Source organism: Salvia miltiorrhiza, chromosome 3 (assembly GCF_028751815.1).
Source record: "Salvia miltiorrhiza cultivar Shanhuang (shh) chromosome 3, IMPLAD_Smil_shh, whole genome shotgun sequence".
Taxonomy (NCBI): Eukaryota; Viridiplantae; Streptophyta; class Magnoliopsida; order Lamiales; family Lamiaceae; genus Salvia; species Salvia miltiorrhiza.
The window spans coordinates 4411081-4431268 of NC_080389.1; the positions used below are offsets into that span (position 1 = coordinate 4411081).

General features: G+C 36.6%; 2 protein-coding genes and 1 long non-coding RNA gene across 3 annotated transcripts; all 3 read right to left on the bottom strand.

The window, feature by feature from the left end:
* Positions 1-466: 466 nt before the first annotated feature.
* LOC131016923 (clavaminate synthase-like protein At3g21360) lies at positions 467-1946 on the bottom strand. Its single transcript, XM_057945726.1, has 3 exons — positions 1482-1946; positions 1151-1404; positions 467-862 (listed from the first exon to the last, which is right to left on the bottom strand). Exons 1-3 carry the CDS (start codon positions 1851-1853, stop codon positions 517-519), a joined length of 972 nt encoding a protein of 323 aa, XP_057801709.1. The 5' UTR covers positions 1854-1946; the 3' UTR covers positions 467-516.
* A 4554-nt stretch (positions 1947-6500) lies between these two features.
* On the bottom strand, positions 6501-8018 carry LOC131018152 (putative late blight resistance protein homolog R1B-16). Its single transcript, XM_057946869.1, has one exon. The coding sequence runs from the start codon at positions 8016-8018 to the stop codon at positions 6501-6503; it is 1518 nt and encodes a 505-aa protein (XP_057802852.1).
* A 1815-nt stretch (positions 8019-9833) lies between these two features.
* On the bottom strand, positions 9834-20157 carry LOC131017117 (uncharacterized). The gene is made up of 3 exons (XR_009099434.1): positions 20075-20157; positions 10713-10793; positions 9834-10131 (listed from the first exon to the last, which is right to left on the bottom strand). It is a non-coding gene; the product is annotated as an uncharacterized LOC131017117 (long non-coding RNA).
* Positions 20158-20188: the final 31 nt, after the last annotated feature.

The following is a 20188-nucleotide window of genomic DNA, read 5'->3' on the forward strand; positions in this document are numbered from 1 at the left end:
GAGGGAGTATCTAATAAAAGTAATGAATTAATAGATTTTTTTAAATAATAGATTATCAATTAAAATAACATTAATTACACGTACAACGTACGTTCTTTATGCTAGTTTTTCAAAAAAGCCTCCTTAAATTTCTTTATTTATTTATGTAATTTATCCAAAAACTGTAAGTGCATGTGTTTCTACATCTACATATTATTATTATTATGTAGACATTTTTCAAAACAGCCTCTCTACATCCTGAGTGATAATGTGATGGGCTTCATTGTTTCCATTCTGTGATGACATTTTCCAAATTAGCTCGGATTATCTTGTTGATTTTTGTCAGCCTGCTCGAAGGAGAAGAGACTCTCGCTTCACTCGATGTAGTAACTCTAGTGTTTAACACATACTCTGGTTCGATAGTGCTAAGTTCTAACTCCTTTTACTCGAGTTGTTGTGATAAAATGGTCATAATTCACGTTTGTGTAATCATAAGTAAGTGATCATTTTTGTGAAATCAGTGTTGATAGTGATGGTTTATTTGCATGTAGCAACCAACACTTTTCTTGGTGGGAGGGAAGGCCTTCTACCATGAAGTAAAGCTAAGTTATCGAGGAACAGAACGTCGCCCTTTTGCCACTTGAATTGGATGCTCTCTTCTTCGATGATCTCTTGGCATCGTTTCACCGCCTCGTCCGGTATTTCACTTGCATCGGCCATGGTGGCGGAGCTGAGCTCGTTACCGTGCATTCCAACGACGGTGTTGAACCACATCCTCCTTCCTTTTCTTCCCTCGAACACCCTTGTCAATGGTCTAGGACCTAGTATCGTCTTCACCCCACCTTCTGCCAGCCATTCCATCTCCATTCCTAATGCCTTGCCCCTGCACACAGCATTTACTTTGGAGGATTAGCCTTAACAGATAAAAATAGTAAGGCTAATTCCTTGTTTATTTCGATGGATTGAAACTTTGGAATATCCCAAAACCCTTGATTATTTCTATCATTTAAGATAGTTTTGCTCAATTCATATCCCATTTCAAAGGTGGGATTGGAGTAATCCTACTCTGTAAGATAAAACTACTACTCAATCATGTATCTGATCAATCATGCAAAGTAAATGCTCCCTAAGTGGAGACCAATATGACTAGAAAGAACTCGAAATTGCTTACCTCTTTTCTGCTTCTACGCGATCTGAAGTCCCGAATGCATCTTCCCAACCTCGACCTCTCATGGAAGATGTATCGTTTTTGCTTATGGCCGTGAAGGTGTATCTCAGTCCTTTCCTCTCCATCTCCTCCACCATCTCCGGGTACTCTTCCAACATCCTCTCCGTTACACGGAAGCTAGGCACGATCGGAGTTTCTCCTCCTTCCGGTGGAGGTACTTCACAGAAGAGAATTACCTTCTCCGGGAATTCTTTTATCTGATTAAAATAAAAACTAGTGTGAAACCCTAAAAAAAATAAAAATCCATTAATTGAACTCGTGCATTGAAACTCACCAAGACCATCTCATGGTGGTAGTATATGAACTCCGACAGGGGGCCTTCGTTGGCCGTCCAGACCCTCTTGTAGACATGCGTGCGCGGGGCGGGCCCCACGTACCGTATGTCCTCCCACCCGAAGGCCTCGACTATGTCGTTGAACTCGTGGGCATTCTTGATGTGGAAGCCTTGGAGGAGGACGACACTGTTTTTCACTATCGTCTTCTCGAACCACTCCTTGTTCTCCCTTATGGCCCACAGCAGCCCCTCCACCTTGCCTCCGCCGCCCTCCGGGGGCTGCAGCACTAGCGGCACAGCTTCGCCGTCCACCACCTTCTGCCCTTCGCACCTTCCTACCTTGAAGTATTTGCAGCTCATCTCCATCAGCATGTAGTAAACGTAGATTGTACAAAAATATGCTTAAAATTATGGATGCACAATTTGATTTTACTTGCAGCAATATTTATATGAATTTGGGAAGATGCTGTTGCATAGAACTTAAACAATGGAATCAGTTGATGATCGGCATCAATTTATATGCTTTATTGACTTTGTCGACTGTCGTTTCCTACAAATGTATGTTGGCATTTGCTAGCTTTTGGCTTTGTTTGCTTACCTTTGTCCAAGTGTAATCCATGGTTTAAATCTTTGACTCTGCCAATTTAATGTATTTATTTTTGACCACTTTTGATAACTACATCATAAATATATTGGTCATTCATTTTGAAAATAAAATAAAAATGTCGTGATCACTGAAAAATGTGCAAATCTTTAATTGCGAAAATTATTTACGATATTCCCCTAAAAAAAAAAAAATTATTTACGATATCCCAACTGCTTTATCTAAGAAAGAGCCTCACATACACCTATGTATCATTGTATATATCTACCTTCTTCTACCTTAAAGCAACTCGAGATATCCCAACTCCTTTATTATAAGTTTCTGACAATTGTATAAAAAATTTCTAGAGAGAGACGATATATATATCTCTATTCTATATTCTTGAAATGTTCTCTAATATGCTACGTAAATATTACTCCCTTCGTCCCATAACAAGTGTCCTAATTTGTTTCGGCATGAGAATTTAGGCGAGTATGATTAAAGAGTAAAAAAATAAAAAATGTTGGAGCTCGATCACTTTTATTTTGTGAGATGAGTAGAATTAAAGTGGTGATGATTAAAGGTAAAAAGGTAAAATTAAAGATGGAGGGTCTACCTTCTTATTTTAGAACTAGGACATTTGTTACGGAACACCTCAAAAAGAAAACTAGAGCACTTGTTAGGGACGGAGGGAGAGACTATAATAGTAATAAATAAAGCAGCTGGGTTGACGATTATTTTGGCTTTTTCAATAGGATAATTATTCTACTAAGTAGTTCTACACATCGCTTTGAATTTTATATTTTTTGAAATCTTACGCAAAATATTATAGTCATAGACATTTCTTCAATAACATAAAAACTCCATCCCTCCATGAAAATAGATTTCAAGGGAGAGCTGTACGATTTGAAAAAGATTTAATTGTTTATTTAGTAAGTAGATAAAGAGTCTTATAATTAAAAAAAAAAGAAAAAAAAAGATTTAACGATAGAAAGGGGCTCACAGATTAAAAAATGATGGGTTCATGAATGACAAAAAAAGGATTATTAAGAAAATGTAGTAGACTATTATTCTACTATTAAATTGTATATTTAATATACTTTATTATTATAATATAAAAAAGAATTTTTAAAATAATTTTATTATTTTAAAATAAAACATAATTAAATAATTTTATTTAATCTATTACGTTATAGAGTTTGTTAATTTATTTGAGAATTATTTTAAAGAGGTTTTTACATAGTTATAGAATCAAAAAGATCAAATTGCTAATTAATATTTAAATATAATAAATATCATATTTATATTAAAGAGGTTTTACTATAATTATAGAATTAAATGGAGCAAATTTCTAATTAATATTTAAATATAATAAATCAACATATACGATTCTGATCTATTGGGTCAATATAAATGGGCCATCTCAACGTAAGGCCTATTGGGCCAGCTCAATCTGGGCCCAACTTTAGCTCTAGCATGGGTGATGTTAAACAAAGCCCATTTTGGCTAATTATGCCCATGGATTATGCCAGAGAGAGGGCCCAAGGCTGTGCGTGCACTGAGACTGTTCGAGGAATTCCCACAAAGTTAAAGGAAGAAGAATGTTTGGGAAGGTAGATGAATTAATCGACTTCCAATTCAAGGTGAGCAAAAAATCCGAAACCAAATAACCGAACTGATCCAAACCGAAATTTTAAAATATAGTTCGGTTTTTCCGGTTTTTCGGTTCGGTTTTTTTTTTCCATAAAATTTCGATTTTTCGGTTCGGTTCGGTTCGGATTTTTTAAAACCGAACAAAACCAAAAAATCGAATTATATTTATAATATATATATATATATATAATATTTTAATTATAATTTTATAAAATCTAACTTCTAATATTCTTTTAAATTTTATAGCTTTTTCGGATTTTTTTGGAATTTTCTGTTTTTTTTTTAAAAATCGGTTTTTTCGGTTTGGTTCGGTTTTAATTATAAAAATTTCGGTTAATTCGGTTCGATTCGATTTTTTTTAAACCGAACAAAATATGATTTGGTTTGGTTTTAACAAAAACCATACCATATAACCGAATGCACACCAGTACTTCCTACGCACGTTAGAGCTTCGTATATCCTATGAACCTAAAGCCTGAAAGATTTCTGCTTCATATTTACTGACTTTATTACTTAAAACAGTTGTCGCCACCTAGGTTTGGTTCAAGTTAGTGTTTGGCTTCATATGTTGGCAGAATAAATAACGAGTATTGAGATTGATCATCTTATGCTTGTTTAGTTATCTTAATTTGGTTTGCCTGTCTCAATCTTCAAAGTTGGAACAAAAAATAGTTTAAAAGATAGATTTGGCTGTGCGTGATAGTTAGGATATCATTATTTTGGGATTTGCATGAATAACTTTTTACTCTGCGTTCTCTTTGGTTGTGAATTTATCATGGAAAAATGAAGGATAAATAAAATTTCACCCTTTAAATTCTTCATTTCTTTTCCCACATTTCCTACTTGACCCTTACCCATTCCTCATTTAGAGTGCGTTCTCTTTGGTTGTAAATTTATCATGGAAAAAATGAAGGATAAAAAAAATTTCACCATTTAAATCCTTCATTTCTATTCTCACATTTCCTACTTGACCCTTACTCATTCCTCATTTACACTACAAATGAGGGATAATATAATCACACCATTTTTGGAGGGATAATATTATCCCTCCTTTGTAGTGTAAATGAGGAATGAGTAAGTGTTAAGTAAGAAATGTGAAAAAATAAATGAAGGATTTAAAGGGTGAAATTTTGTTTATCTTTCCTTTTCCCATGATAAATTTACAACCAAAGAGAACGCACCCTTACACTACAAAGGGTGGATACTATTATCCCTCCAAAAATAGTGTGATAATATTATCTCTCATTTGTAGTGTAAATGAGGAATGAGTAATGGTTAAGTAGGAAATGTGGGAAAAGAAGTGAAGGATTTAAAGGGTGAAATTTTGTTTATCCTTCATTTTCCCATGATAAATTTACAACCAAAGATAACGCAGCCTTATAGTATGAGTGACCTAGTTGATTGAATGGTGATCAGAGTGAAGGGCTTGAGATAAATGAAGAACAATGAACAGAAAAGATGATTAATTATGATTCTCTATTTCCTCATGTGATGATATGAATTCCTAATGAGTAATGAAGTGTTTTACCAATTGAGTTGTACTTTACTGTCATTCTCCTAAAAAAAATTGTTACTTTGATTTGGGCTATAAATTATTTTCTTGAGCTTCTTACACCATGGAAGCAATGAAACTAGAGAATAACATAAAAGTGGCTCTATCCACGACATAAAAACAGAGCAAAAATATAATTTTCACTAATCAAAGCATACAGAAAAATAGCTCTGGTCGAAGACACTTCTTTCCATATTCCATTGGCTGCACACACACACACACTTGATAAACAATACGGATAAGAAACTCAAAAGCTACAACTACTCAAAGTCCGCTATATGCCCTTGTAATTTTATTTCTCTTCAATTTATACTCTGTAATTAGGATTTTTACTATGTAACTCACTATAATCTCTTCAATTAATTAACTCAATTATCCAAACACTTTAACAATTTATAAGCTCTTAAAATATTACTTCCTCCGTCCCATTATTAATGAAGTTTTCATTTTTGGTAATGATTTTACACTACAAACAATGTGGCCCCACACACTTATACATTTTTATATTACAATCTTATTCTCCTAAATACCGGTGCCCAAAAGAAATAGGTAATCTCTCTACACTCTTAAAGCATCTCTCTAAAATAAGCTTAGAAACATACCCCCTTAGTTTGACCTTCCCCTCCAACCAATAGGTCAGGGGTTTGAGTCACTAATGAGGAAAATAAGGAATCATTATTGATTCTCTCTCTCTCTTTTAATACCCTCTTAATTTGGTACATAATACCTATGCCTGCTATTATTAGTATATATAAAAGAATTTAGTTAGAAGGAATTTGGAGTTACCTCTTTAGAAGAGTATCATGATTAGCGAGTCATAAAACGAACTTGAATCCAAAACTTTCATTGTGAGAATCTGAGGCCTAGTTCATCACATCTTAATGCATATTTCCCGATGAACAAAAACATTAGTCTTTACATGAGATGTTTGGTTTGAATGATAAGACATGATTGATAAACTAATTCAACTTAATCAAGTGTTTGGTTTGCATGATTCGGCCCATCATCCAATTGAATGATTATTTATCATCTCAAAGTTAGATGTATTATTTAATCGCCTCTAGTCCTATCAATCTTATCAATTTTATCTATCACATCCACCAAACCAAACACCCTCACAATCTAAATATTTTAACAAAGAACTGAAAATTTTAGAAATTTTGAGATGTGCGAGTACCTGATCTGCAACAAAATTAATCTTTTGTGTCGACAGAAGGATGGAAAGAGCACATCATCGATGGGCCATGCAACGAACTTGAAGGGCATCATTTCCCCACTCTTGTTGTTTCTCTAGAATCCTCTGGGCCGACTCCACAAGTGACGTTCGCGCTTTCCCCTTCACCTCAATCAGCTCGAGTGTTGGAATTTCCCCGATATCTTCTGGTATTTCAGCGAGCTCCGAACACTCGTGGAGCACGAGGCTTTTGAGCATTGGGAAGTGGCTACTTTCAGTTATCCAATCCTTGAGATACGACCTTTCTATAACCAAAATTTCTAGTTTAGGAAACTCTCCATCGCTTGTTTCCCATGTGCTGCCTTTGCAAGCCCAATGAGTCAGTTTAAGCACTCGAAGATTTGGCAACGAGCCTACAACAGTCATCTCCTTCCAAGGAAGAAGCACACGGCTTAATGTCAACTTTCTCAGAGTCCTAGGAAAAGTGAAGATATCCTTATGGTAAAACACAACTCTAAAAGATGAACGTAACTTCAAATCTTCAAGTTGACGCAGATGCACCAAATTGTTGAGGAAAATTTCGCCATCAGAGCAATCAATTTCCAATTTCCTTAGGTTTGGGATCATTCTCAAGATCCTTTCACTACACATGGTATGTGACACTATAGAGAGTGTTTGGAGGTTTTCTAGACTAGAAGCTGTTATTCCTTCTGGATTTGGTAACCTGCCATAGAAGACAAGATGTCTCAATCTTGGCATCCTCCAAATCTCCTGTGGCAAATAGAAATGTAATCTAAAGTTCCTCCAATCATTCTTTGTGCGAAGGCTTAAAGTCTCAAGATTACGAAGCTTTGAAATGGCTGTAGATATCCTTCCAGGATAGTAGACAGCAAGGTATGCTAGATAAAATAGGTCAAATAGTTGATCTGGTAGTGAATGCACATAAACATTTCCTGCATCCAATACCCTTAGCAATCTAAAACCTTCCAACTTGTTTGCTACAGAAATGCCATGGAAGCACAAAATTGTATGGAGGGTTAAGCCATATATTTTTTGAAAATATGGTAAACCTGAACGAGTAACACTTACACGGCGCTGATTTTTTCTGCCCTTTACTGAAAGCCCGCTGCTGAAGTTCACAAGAAACTTCTCTTCATGCGCTTTTCTTATGCACAAATCCCGCATCAGATCATGGAGGCTGCAACTTTTGATCCTGCCGTCACACTTTCTCTTGGTAACCAAAACAAGGTTTCTCTTGACAAGATCCTCCAAAAACACTTCCGCCTCTTCTTCTAAGGTTTTAGATCTGCTCAGACGTCTCAAGAATCCCTCAGCTACCCATAATTTGATGAGTTTTGAGACACGGACCTCACAATCCTCAGGAAACATTCCCATGTACAAGAAACACGGCCTCAGATAATGAGGCAAGTGAGTGTAACTCAAAGACAATATATTTTCAAATTGTCCTCCTTTAGTAACTGAATTTACATTTTGTGCAATTTCCCTCCATGAAGCTGGATTGTTGCTGATGTTAGTAAAAAATGGAAGTAGGTAGCCACCTACCACCTCCACCATTTGCCACCTACCACCATCTGCCACCTACCACCATCTGCCACCTACCACCTCTCATCCCCTATAAAATCCTTCCTCGCAGCAGCATCACAATACACCAAAACAACAATCTAACTTTCAGCTAGAGAGAGTTAGAGAAAGAGAGAGAGAAAAATCTTGTGAGAGAAAACTTCAGTGTGGAAGTTATACACGAGTGATAAAAGTGAGTTGAGAGATAGCCTCTGCGTAGGCAGATACAAAATACAGTGTGGTATTTTTGTTGTACTCCTCCTTTTGAGATTCTCTAATATATTGGTGTGGGTCCGTGGACGTAGGCAGTTTGGCCGAACCACGTTAAAAATATCGGTGTCATTTATTTTTCTCGTTTCATATCGGTCGATATCCAAAATATTGCGTCACACCAGATCCCGGGCGGAATTAGTTGCGTCTAATTTCCTAACAACTGGTATCAGAGCCACGTTGGTGGCGATTTTTTTTTTCTTGCGCTGGTACTATTCACGTGAATAGTGAATTTTGCGAACAGTGTTTCGTGCGCAACGGTAATTATTCTTTTAAAATTCTTAGTATGCTCTGTGGTTGCAGTGTAAACTGAACCTCCACATCAGAAATGAATTTTTTGAGAAAATTATCGTGTTTTTTGATCGAGTGGGAGCAATGTCGACAGACGATAAAATTTCCAAAATGGAGAAATTCAATGGTGTGAATTTTGGATTTTGGAAAATGCAAATGGAGGATTACTTGTACCAGAAGGACCTGTATAAGCCCTTGAAGGAAAAACCAGTGGATATGAAGGACGACGAGTGGGAGGTGCTTGATCGAAAAGCACTCGGCGCAATCAGACTGACCTTATCAAAGTCAGTCGCCTTCAACATAAAGCATGAGAAGACAACAGCGTCCCTCATGAAAGCTTTATCCAGCATGTACGAGCAGCCGTCTGCAGCAAATAAAGTTCATTTGATCAAGAAATTGTTCAATATGAAAATGACGGAGAGCGGAAGATTTGGAGAACATTTGAACGAGTTCAACGAAGTGACGGACCAACTTACCACGGTGGACATCAAATTCGATGATGAGGTCCGGGCTTTGTTAATTCTTGGGCAGTTACCTGAGAGCTGGAATGGCACAGTCACGGTCATTAGCAGCTCTGCCGGTAAGTCCAAAATGAAGTTCGATGATGTCGTGAGCATGATCTTAACCGAGGAGATCCGGAGGCAGTCAGATGTTGTCTCCACTTCAGGTGCCGCTTTAAATGCAGAAAGCAGAGGCAGAAACTCAAACAGAAGTCAAGGGCGTGGACGGAGCAAGTCAAGGAATGGCAGACAGAGCTCCAGGATCCACAAGAATTCCAACAAATCAAAGTCTGTTGAATGTTGGAACTGTGGTCAGGTCGGACACTACAGAACGCAGTGTAAAGTACCTTCAAAGGGAAACGAGACAAAGACCGAAGCCAATGTTGTGGCTGAAGAAGAAGGCGATGCCTTGATATGTTCCATGGAGAAAAGGGCCGAGTATTGGGTCATAGACTCTGGAGCATCTTTCCATGCCACCTCGAATCGAAATTCCTTCATAAATTACATGTCGGGAAATTTCGGAGAAGTATATCTCGGAGATGATCACCCATGCAGCGTGGTGGGCATAGGAGAAGTACAGATCAAACTCAATGGATCTGTATGGAAATTGAAGGACGTGAGACACATTCCAGAGTTGAGGAAGAACTTGATCTCCGTCAAGCAATTGTCAAGAGAAGGATGTGATGTCACAGCCCACTATCCCAATGACGGGTTAACAGGGGTTATGACTTGGGTGAACAATAAGAAATGGAAATGGACAATTACTTAACATTAAAGTATATGGAAATGTCACTCATAGATAAAATGCTAGGATCATATATGATTATTTGGATACTTATAAAACATACACATAAATGAGAACTGATTAAGGTGGTTTACTCAATAACACGTGTCACAATTTCATAACATAAAGTTATCCTAATCAAAGTGTTTTGCAGCGAAAAACGTGTGAGATATACATATGAAGATGTATACTCAAGGTTACATTTCTTGAAATGTCAAAGGAACACCCGCTCAACATCATTCCATTCCATCAACTGCTCAACCTGCACATTTAGAAATACATGCAGGGCTGAGTATAAAAATACTCAGTGGGCATAGCCGAAAATACATTCATGCATACATATATAAATTGAACTGCCATAACAGTAACACACAGGGGTTTTCTTGAAAGACCTGCGCTTACTAAAACATTTCTTTCATTTTCATAAAGTCGATCGGCCGATCATTTTCCTTCATATGATCCATATCTGTTCCTTTCTGTCACGCGCCGGGAAGGAGGCCTCCTTACCACGGACGCCAAGACCAGTCGCAAGCGACTCGCGGTCTCCATGAGTGTACACGTTAACCCTAGCTAGCGACCTTTGTCTAGCATAGGATCCCAATTGGATTTCCTTTAAAGTTGGCGAACCAACACAGATAGGATACATATAAAAACATAAACATTTTTGGCAGTCAATCATTTCATTTCATAAACATTTCATTTTCATTTCATAAGAGTCATTTATCATTTGGGCATAATAATAAACTGAAATTAACAGTTAAAATCATCTCATGCATATATTCGTATAAGAGGCCTACGACACGCAGGAGATCTCTATATACGTATAGTAAAAGTAATGCCCACCTGGTTAGGCAAAGCCTGAAGATCATAATCACATATAAACCTGTCTTGGGAAAACAGCGCTAATCCCCCTGGTCACAAAGCCTACAAGAAATTCTATTCTCAATAGGTCTCTTTAAATCTAATCTTAAGTCATGGTGTAGTGCTTGACATTCTATGATTCACTTAGCCGGGTTTTCAAAATTTAATAAATAAATAATTGAAAACATTTCTCTTGAGTTAAGAACACCAACAATATTCTTACTCATCTTTCTTTAATAATTGGAATTATAAATAAAACCAATTAAATCATAAATACTTTTATTGCAAAATATAATGCAATTTCATGTCATGCTTAGCATATAATAAGTAATTTACTTAAAATATGCACATAATAATAATACAACATTATTATGCAAATTAAAAATAATTAATCAAACTTAATAAGTCTAATTAATTAAAATAGTGTATCTCCTTTAAATAAAAATCTGCATAAATCCAATTAAATAAATTAATAAAGGCCCAACAGATTTAAAAATTAAAAGCCCAGCTGAAACAAAAATAAATAAAATCTCGGCCCATGACTCGAGCCCACTACTAATTTTAAATCGGCCCACTCTCTAACAAAGCCCTACCCCAAAGCCCATTTTAGATAAAAATCGGCCCAATCCTAAGCTAAGCCCTAGCCCATTTCTCCTTCCCCCTTTCCCATATCAAACACACGCACACACACATTCAGAAACACACACACACATGCAGCTGCTGCTGCTGCGCAGCAGCCTTCCCCTCCTCGCCTTCTTCTCTCCTCCGGCGGACGGTAGCAGCGCCGGCCGCCGCCGCCGCCATCCCTGACTTCCCTATCCCTCGCCCTTGCTCTCTCTTTCTTCCTCACCTCTCTCGACTGCTCTCTCTCCCTCGACTGCTCTCTCGCCCTCGACTGCTCTCTCGCCGCGGACGCTCGCCGGAGCGAGCGGCGACAACCACTGCCCCTCGGTTCTCCCTTCTCTCGGTTCAAAACAGAGGATCACCGCCTCCGTCCATCTCTCTCTCACCGTGGTTGGAAGGTAGCGGCAGAGCCGCCGTGCCCTATCCCCCTTCTCTCTGACTTCCGCCAGACCCTATTGCCGCTGCTACTCCATCGTGCCCGGCGACGAGCGCCGCTCCGGCTACTTCTCCCTCGAACCCCCCTTGACGACGACGGACGCCGCCGCCTGAAGCTCTAGGCTAAGCCTCCCCCGACTGACCCCCCATACCGACACCCTTCCCTTCAATATCCGGCGACCACAGCGGCTGCCATGGCCGCCTCTCCCTCACCATTCCGGCCGACAGCAGCAGGAGAACCACCGCCGCCGACCGTATCTGCCACCGCCATTACTCCCCTGCCAGACTCTACACTTACAACCATACAGCCCACACCCGACAAAGCTCAAGACTCAAGTTTGATTCATATAGCATACAAAACATTTCTCTATTTCCCTTTTTATGGATCCATTGTAAAAGCAGTACATGAATTTATACTGTATGCATCATCAAGTAAAGTTCACATTTTTTTTTTATCATGCTTATAAAAAATGAAATCTTATGCAGTTTAATGCTCATGAAAATTTGGTTGGCAGCTGAGGTTCGTGTGTTTCTTTGCTTGATTGAGTTGGGATTGTCTTAGAGATGAATCGAAGTGGGTGTTTTACTGTGAATGATCGAAACATGTATCTCATATATCATGAATTGAAGCTTAATATAAATTCTATTTCTTGTTTTCTGATTCAGTATGCACAATAAGCACACAAATAAAGCATGCTGTGAAATTGAATGAAATGATAACATGTTTGAAAGAAATGAAACCTTAAGGTGATGGTTGAGCTCGGTAGTTTCTGTGAATCAAGGAGATGAAAGCTTCCCTTAGCTGATACAATTGAGAGGTAGTGAGGTATTAACGTGTAGTGAGATGTTAGGTGGGTGTAGTGGGATGTTAGGTGGGTGTGGGTGTAGTGATGTTAATCATGGAGGTGGAAAAGGATGTGTAAAGGAAGGCTTTTGATGGTGATGTTAATCATGGAGGTGGAAAGGATGGAAGATGAAAGCTTAAAAAAAAAATGGGTGGGAGTAGTGGGAGTAAAATAAAATAAAATAAAAATCTTCCGGGTTGTACTATGAAAACTGTAATAATTCTTCAGGGTTTGCTGACTAAAAGCTCGTGAAAATGTTTTGAATGCTAAATTAAATAAATATGCAATGCATATAAATTCCATAACTAAATTTACAAATGTTTTTGTAAATCATATTTATTTTTGTTGGAATTAAAAATAAATTCATTTTCTTTATATTTACTTCTAAATTTCGAAAATAAATTCTAAATTTAACTCAGGGAAACGGGGTATTACATTCCTCCCTCCTTATAAAAATTCCGTCCTCGGAATTGCATATCTGGTATTCTATCTTGTGATACTAGTCATTCGTTTCATTCATCTCTTTTGTGGCCTTTTCCATCCTGCGATGGTTCCACTACATGACGAGAACAATATTATTGCCTCGTAAAACTTGAATCTTGCGATCAAGTATCTGGACTGATTTCTCATCACAACTTAGGTCCTGGCTAGGACTACTTTATCTTGCTTAATCACATGCTTTCTTAATTGCGAGGTGCTATACGTATTGTATACATCCACAATGCTTGGTGGCAGAGCCAACTTATAGGCTACAAAAACCTAACTTATCTAGGATCTCAAAAGGTCCTATATAACGGGGTCGTAACTTGCCCCTCTTTCCGAAACGTATAACTCCCTTTGAGGGAGAGACTTTGAGGAAAACTCGATCCCCAACATTAAATTCTAATTCCGATCGGCGTTTATCGGCGTAAGACTTTTGTCTATCTTGAGTTTCTTTGATTCTTTGCTTGATGTGGTCGACTTTCTCAATCATCTGTTGGACCAGTTCAGGACCTAACAACATTCTTTCACCCACTTCATCTTAGTAAAGTGGTGAACTACCTTAATTGTTTCCTTTGTCCTAAGTCACCTTCTCAGATTTGACTAGGAAATTCTAACATCAAACTTTTCTCATTATCTTGGTAACTTTCACTTAAAGATTAATGGTACTCCTTCTGTAATGTAAACTCATTTTCTCATTTCCAAATGATTATTTAATGGGGGTTTCTAAGTTTCCATTGTGGTGGCGTTCCAACTTTATTCTTGCTGTAGCTTCTGGCACTTTAGCCAAAGCATTCACTCACTTAACTTGAGCCTACTAGCCTTGGGGTTGGGTTATACCTTAAGTTTAGTTCTAGTGCTTTCCTTCCATTTCCTTTTTCTTTACCTCCATCTTGAGGTGATGTACATATCTTGTTTGTGCGTGAACTTTTTCCTTCTCCAATTGTTGTAGTGACTCGGTGGTGAGAGTCTCGTTCATTGCTTTTTCCTTCATAATATCTCCCTAGTTTACTAGGGAATTGAAAATCTCATGCCGCAATTCATTTACGAACTCCTTTACGCATTTCTCATTATTCATTTATAAATGACTTAAATAAGCATTTTAAACTCCATTAAAAAAAATTGATTTAAAACATTTTAATCCTTTTAAAATCCATACTCATAAAGCCTTAACCCATGCTCTATCTCATATTCTATCTCTTTACTCAACTCTATATAAACTCTCCACTCATCTCAAATCCTTAAGTTCAAGGATAGGTTTCAAGAAAATCATGGTACTAAGTCTCGATTTATCTCTCATATAAGGCTCGTCTAATCTCATTCAACACATAGATAACACAATCACATAAGGCACATAAGAAAACACAATCAAACATTATCAAAACATGCTCTGTTCTTACTCCGACACCTCCTGAACTCGAGACTCATACCAAAAGAAAGATCTTCGAGTCTATTTTCATATAAAAAAAAATAGAGTGAAAAACTCCAAGTATTGTAGGAGATGTGACTGTTTTACTACAGTCTACCATATTCGGCAGTTTTGAGCAATCGAAAACTTGGATTTTTGAAAAAAATAGTAAATGTTGTCAAACTGGGCTCAAATTTTGTGGATATCTAGCTAACACAATAATGTTAATACCATAAAACTTTGGAAAGCTAGATCACACAGGAGGCTACTGAAATGAATGACTCTTTCCACTGCTCTCTGAAACTCTCGGTAGTAATGTGCAGTTTCGGTTTTATATTTTATAAAAATAGTAAACGAAGTCCAAATGACTTGAAATTTTAATGATGTTCTCAAGACTCATGTAGAGACTTGGTATAAAATGTTCAAAGCTTTTTGACATTTTAAAAAAAAAAAACCGTCGATCACAGTAGGTCAGTAGGCCTATGAAATTCACCAAAAATCTCATCTCAAACTCTTAAAATACTCAACTCAACATTCCTTCAAGGAAACTCATCAAAGCTCATTTTAAACACATATAACACTCACAAACATTCAAGCACATTATAATGCTCATCATACTCAAATCTTGACTCTCTTCTTACATCATAACCTCAAATCTCTAGTAAAACGTTTCAATGAATGCATCATTAAAATTCTCTTTTCATTTTCATGCACAAAATTACTCAATTATTCAAACATGATCTCATTCATCATATAAATCATTATACACATATAGATTCCCTTTTATCATGTACTAAACTCTAATGAAACTTCATGTATCATCATAAAACTCTTAATAAAACATGACAAACTTTCACATAATGGTCATAAAGCAATTAAACCTCATTTTATCAATCATCGACTTCTCAAAATATGAAAACTCAAAAACTCATATAAACTAAACTAAGTCAAAAATTTTCTTAGCCAACAAAAGACTTACTCAAACATAATTATACACTAATATCATGCTCAAATACATATATCTTAAGCCAAAATAACTTAAATAACACATAGGCAAAAAGTCCTAATTTTTATTAAACTAAACTCTTTTGAAAATATCACTAATCATGTATAACCTATTGATCAAATCATAGATCTAACATCCTAGGTTACCAATTAGCACAAATCAACATCATAAAACAAGATCACATATAGATACACATGTATGTCATCTTCTTCCTCAAACTAACACTTTTCATTTTTCACCTCTCAACCTCAAGCTTCAATCTCATCCATCATTAATCATCTAGATCATCTCATAAACTCAAATCCATCATCAATACATCAATTGATCCATAGGATCTCAACATCCCAATTTTAGGTAAACTAACCTAATAGAAAAATCTATATCTCATGGCTAATCATCAAGATATTCATATATATTAACTCAATAATCATCAATCATTATATAACTCAAGCCAATTCAAGAAAACAAACAACAAAATTTCGTAGGGTTTCAAGCCCCAAATTTTCGAAAATTTCATAGAAATAAGTTGGGTGATTTTCTTGCTCAATCATGATCATATACTCACATATAACATCATACAATCTAGATCTATAAAAATAAGAATCACTTACCCAAGATTAAACAAAGATCAAAGTTTTCCTTTCTCACTCTTCAAACCAAACCCCACGGTCCTCTTGAAATCTTCAAGAATTGAAAGGTGTTTATGTTGATTTGGTGGAGGAATTGATCTTGATGTGAACTTGGAAGCTTTGGTGATTAATCTATGGTGATCTTTTGGAGCAAAATCGGAAGAGAGGGAGAGAAATTGAGGGTGGCCGAATGGTGAAGAAAATGAGGAAAATGAAGTGAATTTGTCTTGCTTAGGAAGGATGATTGGAGACCAAACACTATTCACCATTTAATAGTTGTCCCCCCCTAAACCTATACACTAATCCCTTCCCTTCATCTTCATACCACACGTCCACTTCAAGTAAGGCTAAGGAAATTAATCACATGCTTATTAAATTAAAATAATCATGTGTGTGTAAGGTTGTGTAGTCTAGAATAAATCATGTGTTAAGCTACATTAATAAAATCATAAAAGACTAATTACTAATTAATGCAATGCTATAACACAAAACTATTGTGACCAATATTTAAAATAAATATGGCACTAATATTAGTGCACTCACTCAATTATAATATTCCTCATCATAGGAAAAATAATTTGAAAATATTTTATTTGGAAAAATTTTCATAAACCGACATTCTTTGATTTCTCGGTAAAAATAAATTGCACTTGCTTTGAAAACTTAATTAAAATTCCAAGTGCTAAAGTCATCAAATAAAAATCATAATAACTTGCTCACAATGACATACGTAACAAAACTCACATAATCAAGCAGTCACGTAATTTCACATAATATCACGTCAAAGCAGTCGGCAAACACAGACAAACTAGACGTCTCTCCGACCGATTTTTTTTTTTTTCACTCTTTCTTTCTCGACTCTATTTCCAACTCATTATTCCTATTTTCTTAATAGGACAGTCAATCTCTCTGACATTTCAGTACTCTCAATAGTGTTAAGACACTATCTCACAACATAGGGAAAAGTACGGGGTGTTACATGTACTATCAAATTTAGATAAAATTCATGACTTCATGCATAATTTAAAATTCATGTGGCTCATATAAATACACTTAACTCACCAATTAAAACTTATGCACCACATTTATAAAAATTTTCTTTAACTAAGCACATTAAAACACATATATAACGATTAAATCACATCAGATAAATCAAACAAGTTTTTATTATTAATGGATGCCGAACCCTAATTATTAATAATAAAGCCTTTAATCAGGGATTAAAAGTCGGGGTATGACATACTATCCACTTCAAAAGAAATTTCGTCACGAAATTTGTACCACAGAAAATAATTCTGGGTACTTCTCCTTCATGCTAGAATCGAGTTCCCACATCGCCTTTTCTTGATCATAGTGCTTCCAAAGAACTATTACTAAGGGTATCGACTTATTCCTTAGTACTTTAACTTTCCGATCTAGAATAGATTCGGGTCTCTCCTCATATCAATTGGATTCCTAATTCCAATTTATATACACGAGATTTACTTGAGAATAAGTTCCTTCGTCCTTTTGCGGCGGTTCATTTTGCTCCTACCTCATTCCTAGGGCTCATCTACGGGGTATTCTTTTTTCCAAAGACTAAAATAGTCATCAACCCATTTCTTGTTACCTATCACATGCATAACAATTTCCTATGAATCTATCTTAAAACTATCATAGACCAATTAACTTAAGTCCTCGTACTCGAACACTATATTACGGTCTTAGCTTAAACTTTGAATTTTTATCGTAATGAGTGGTCGATATCACTAACAGGACAAAGACTAATCTCAACTAATTACAATGAGACACAATTATACGAAGCCATAATTTGGGTAGTATACTACATCGGTAGACTAACATTTCTTGGTCTTATCAAACAAGGGAATCTATTATGACAACTCACGAGTTGCAAGGCTCAAACTCAACACAACATCAAAGCAAGGTGTTGTAGAAATTGTTCAAGAGAATCAAAAGAATGACCAGAGGGTATGAAATGATTAATTACTAGGTCGAACAAAATGACCTCGAGTAAGAACCCATCTGGCTTTTCAACCGAAAGTTGAAACACATGGGTTTTCAACCCAAAAGACGTCTACTGAGATTTGGATCATGTGGACTGGCCAGGTCCAACATCATCACCTCCCAGTCACACGGGAAACATCGTCCCGAACTTGGAGAGCCATGAACATACTATACATAACAAAGCATAAGTTCATCATGACAACTAAACTTATCTTAAGGTTCCTTATCCTATTGATCTCAAACCCCAAACCTCTCTTAAGACATATACACACAGACATACGTACACAGGCAAAACACACTATTCTTAAAATCTATCGTGTAGCAAAAGTCGATTCGATGTTCCGTCGCACTTGAACATTCGAACGTAGAGACTATGGTTCAACCTTTGATGCAACGTTTACCTTGAATTCGTCTCGTATTTTCATTCTGTGCTTTTCCTTTACCTCGTACATATCTTTTCATTCCTCTTTGTAGTTCAAAAGAACCATCATTTTCTTAAGGGACCTGAAATGCTCTAAGTTCTCTTTCATTCTTCTACATCATCACCTTAAGAATCTAGATTGTAGAGATATCCTACTAATCTAGTAGTCTATGTTCTTTTAAAATTGTGATCATGCAACTTATAGCAATCTATGTTCTCCGGGAAAACATATGTCAATTTTTCTATCATTCGTCTGATCATAACATCATAGATTGCGAAAATATGCCATGAAAGGCAAAACATTCAACATTTCATCATAACCTGCTCTTCACATAAACATATTCATGAAGCATTTTAGAACATTAACATCTTTAAAACATTGAAACTGCAGTACCTTCTTTCCTTGATTGAGCACGATGCAATGGAGTGTTGAGCGGAGTGTTGAGCGGTGCCATATGAACCCATGTAAGTATAAAGAATCAAACTAAACTCGACTCTTTAGAATAAGGTTTCTAGGGCCAGAGCGAACGAACCGCTCTGATACCACTCTGTCACAGCCCACTATCCCAATGACGGGTTAACAGGGGTTATGACTTGGGTGAACAATAAGAAATGGAAATGGACAATTACTTAACATTAAAGTATATGGAAATGTCACTCATAGATAAAATGCTAGGATCATATATGATTATTTGGATACTTATAAAACATACACATAAATGAGAACTGATTAAGGTGGTTTACTCAATAACACGTGTCACAATTTCATAACATAAAGTTATCCTAATCAAAGTGTTTTGCAGCGAAAAACGTGTGAGATATACATATGAAGATGTATACTCAAGGTTACATTTCTTGAAATGTCAAAGGAACACCCGCTCAACATCATTCCATTCCATCAACTGCTCAACCTGCACATTTAGAAATACATGCAGGGCTGAGTATAAAAATACTCAGTGGGCATAGCCGAAAATACATTCATGCATACATATATAAATTGAACTGCCATAACAGTAACACACAGGGGTTTTCTTGAAAGACCTGCGCTTACTAAAACATTTCTTTCATTTTCATAAAGTCGATCGGCCGATCATTTTCCTTCATATGATCCATATCTGTTCCTTTCTGTCACGCGCCGGGAAGGAGGCCTCCTTACCACGGACGCCAAGACCAGTCGCAAGCGACTCGCGGTCTCCATGAGTGTACACGTTAACCCTAGCTAGCGACCTTTGTCTAGCATAGGATCCCAATTGGATTTCCTTTAAAGTTGGCGAACCAACACAGATAGGATACATATAAAAACATAAACATTTTTGGCAGTCAATCATTTCATTTCATAAACATTTCATTTTCATTTCATAAGAGTCATTTATCATTTGGGCATAATAATAAACTGAAATTAACAGTTAAAATCATCTCATGCATATATTCGTATAAGAGGCCTACGACACGCAGGGGATCTCTATATACGTATAGTAAAAGTAATGCCCACTTGGTTAGGCAAAGCCTGAAGATCATAATCACATATAAACCTGTCTTGGGAAAACAGCGCTAATCCCCCTGGTCACAAAGCCTACAAGAAATTCTATTCTCAATAGGTCTCTTT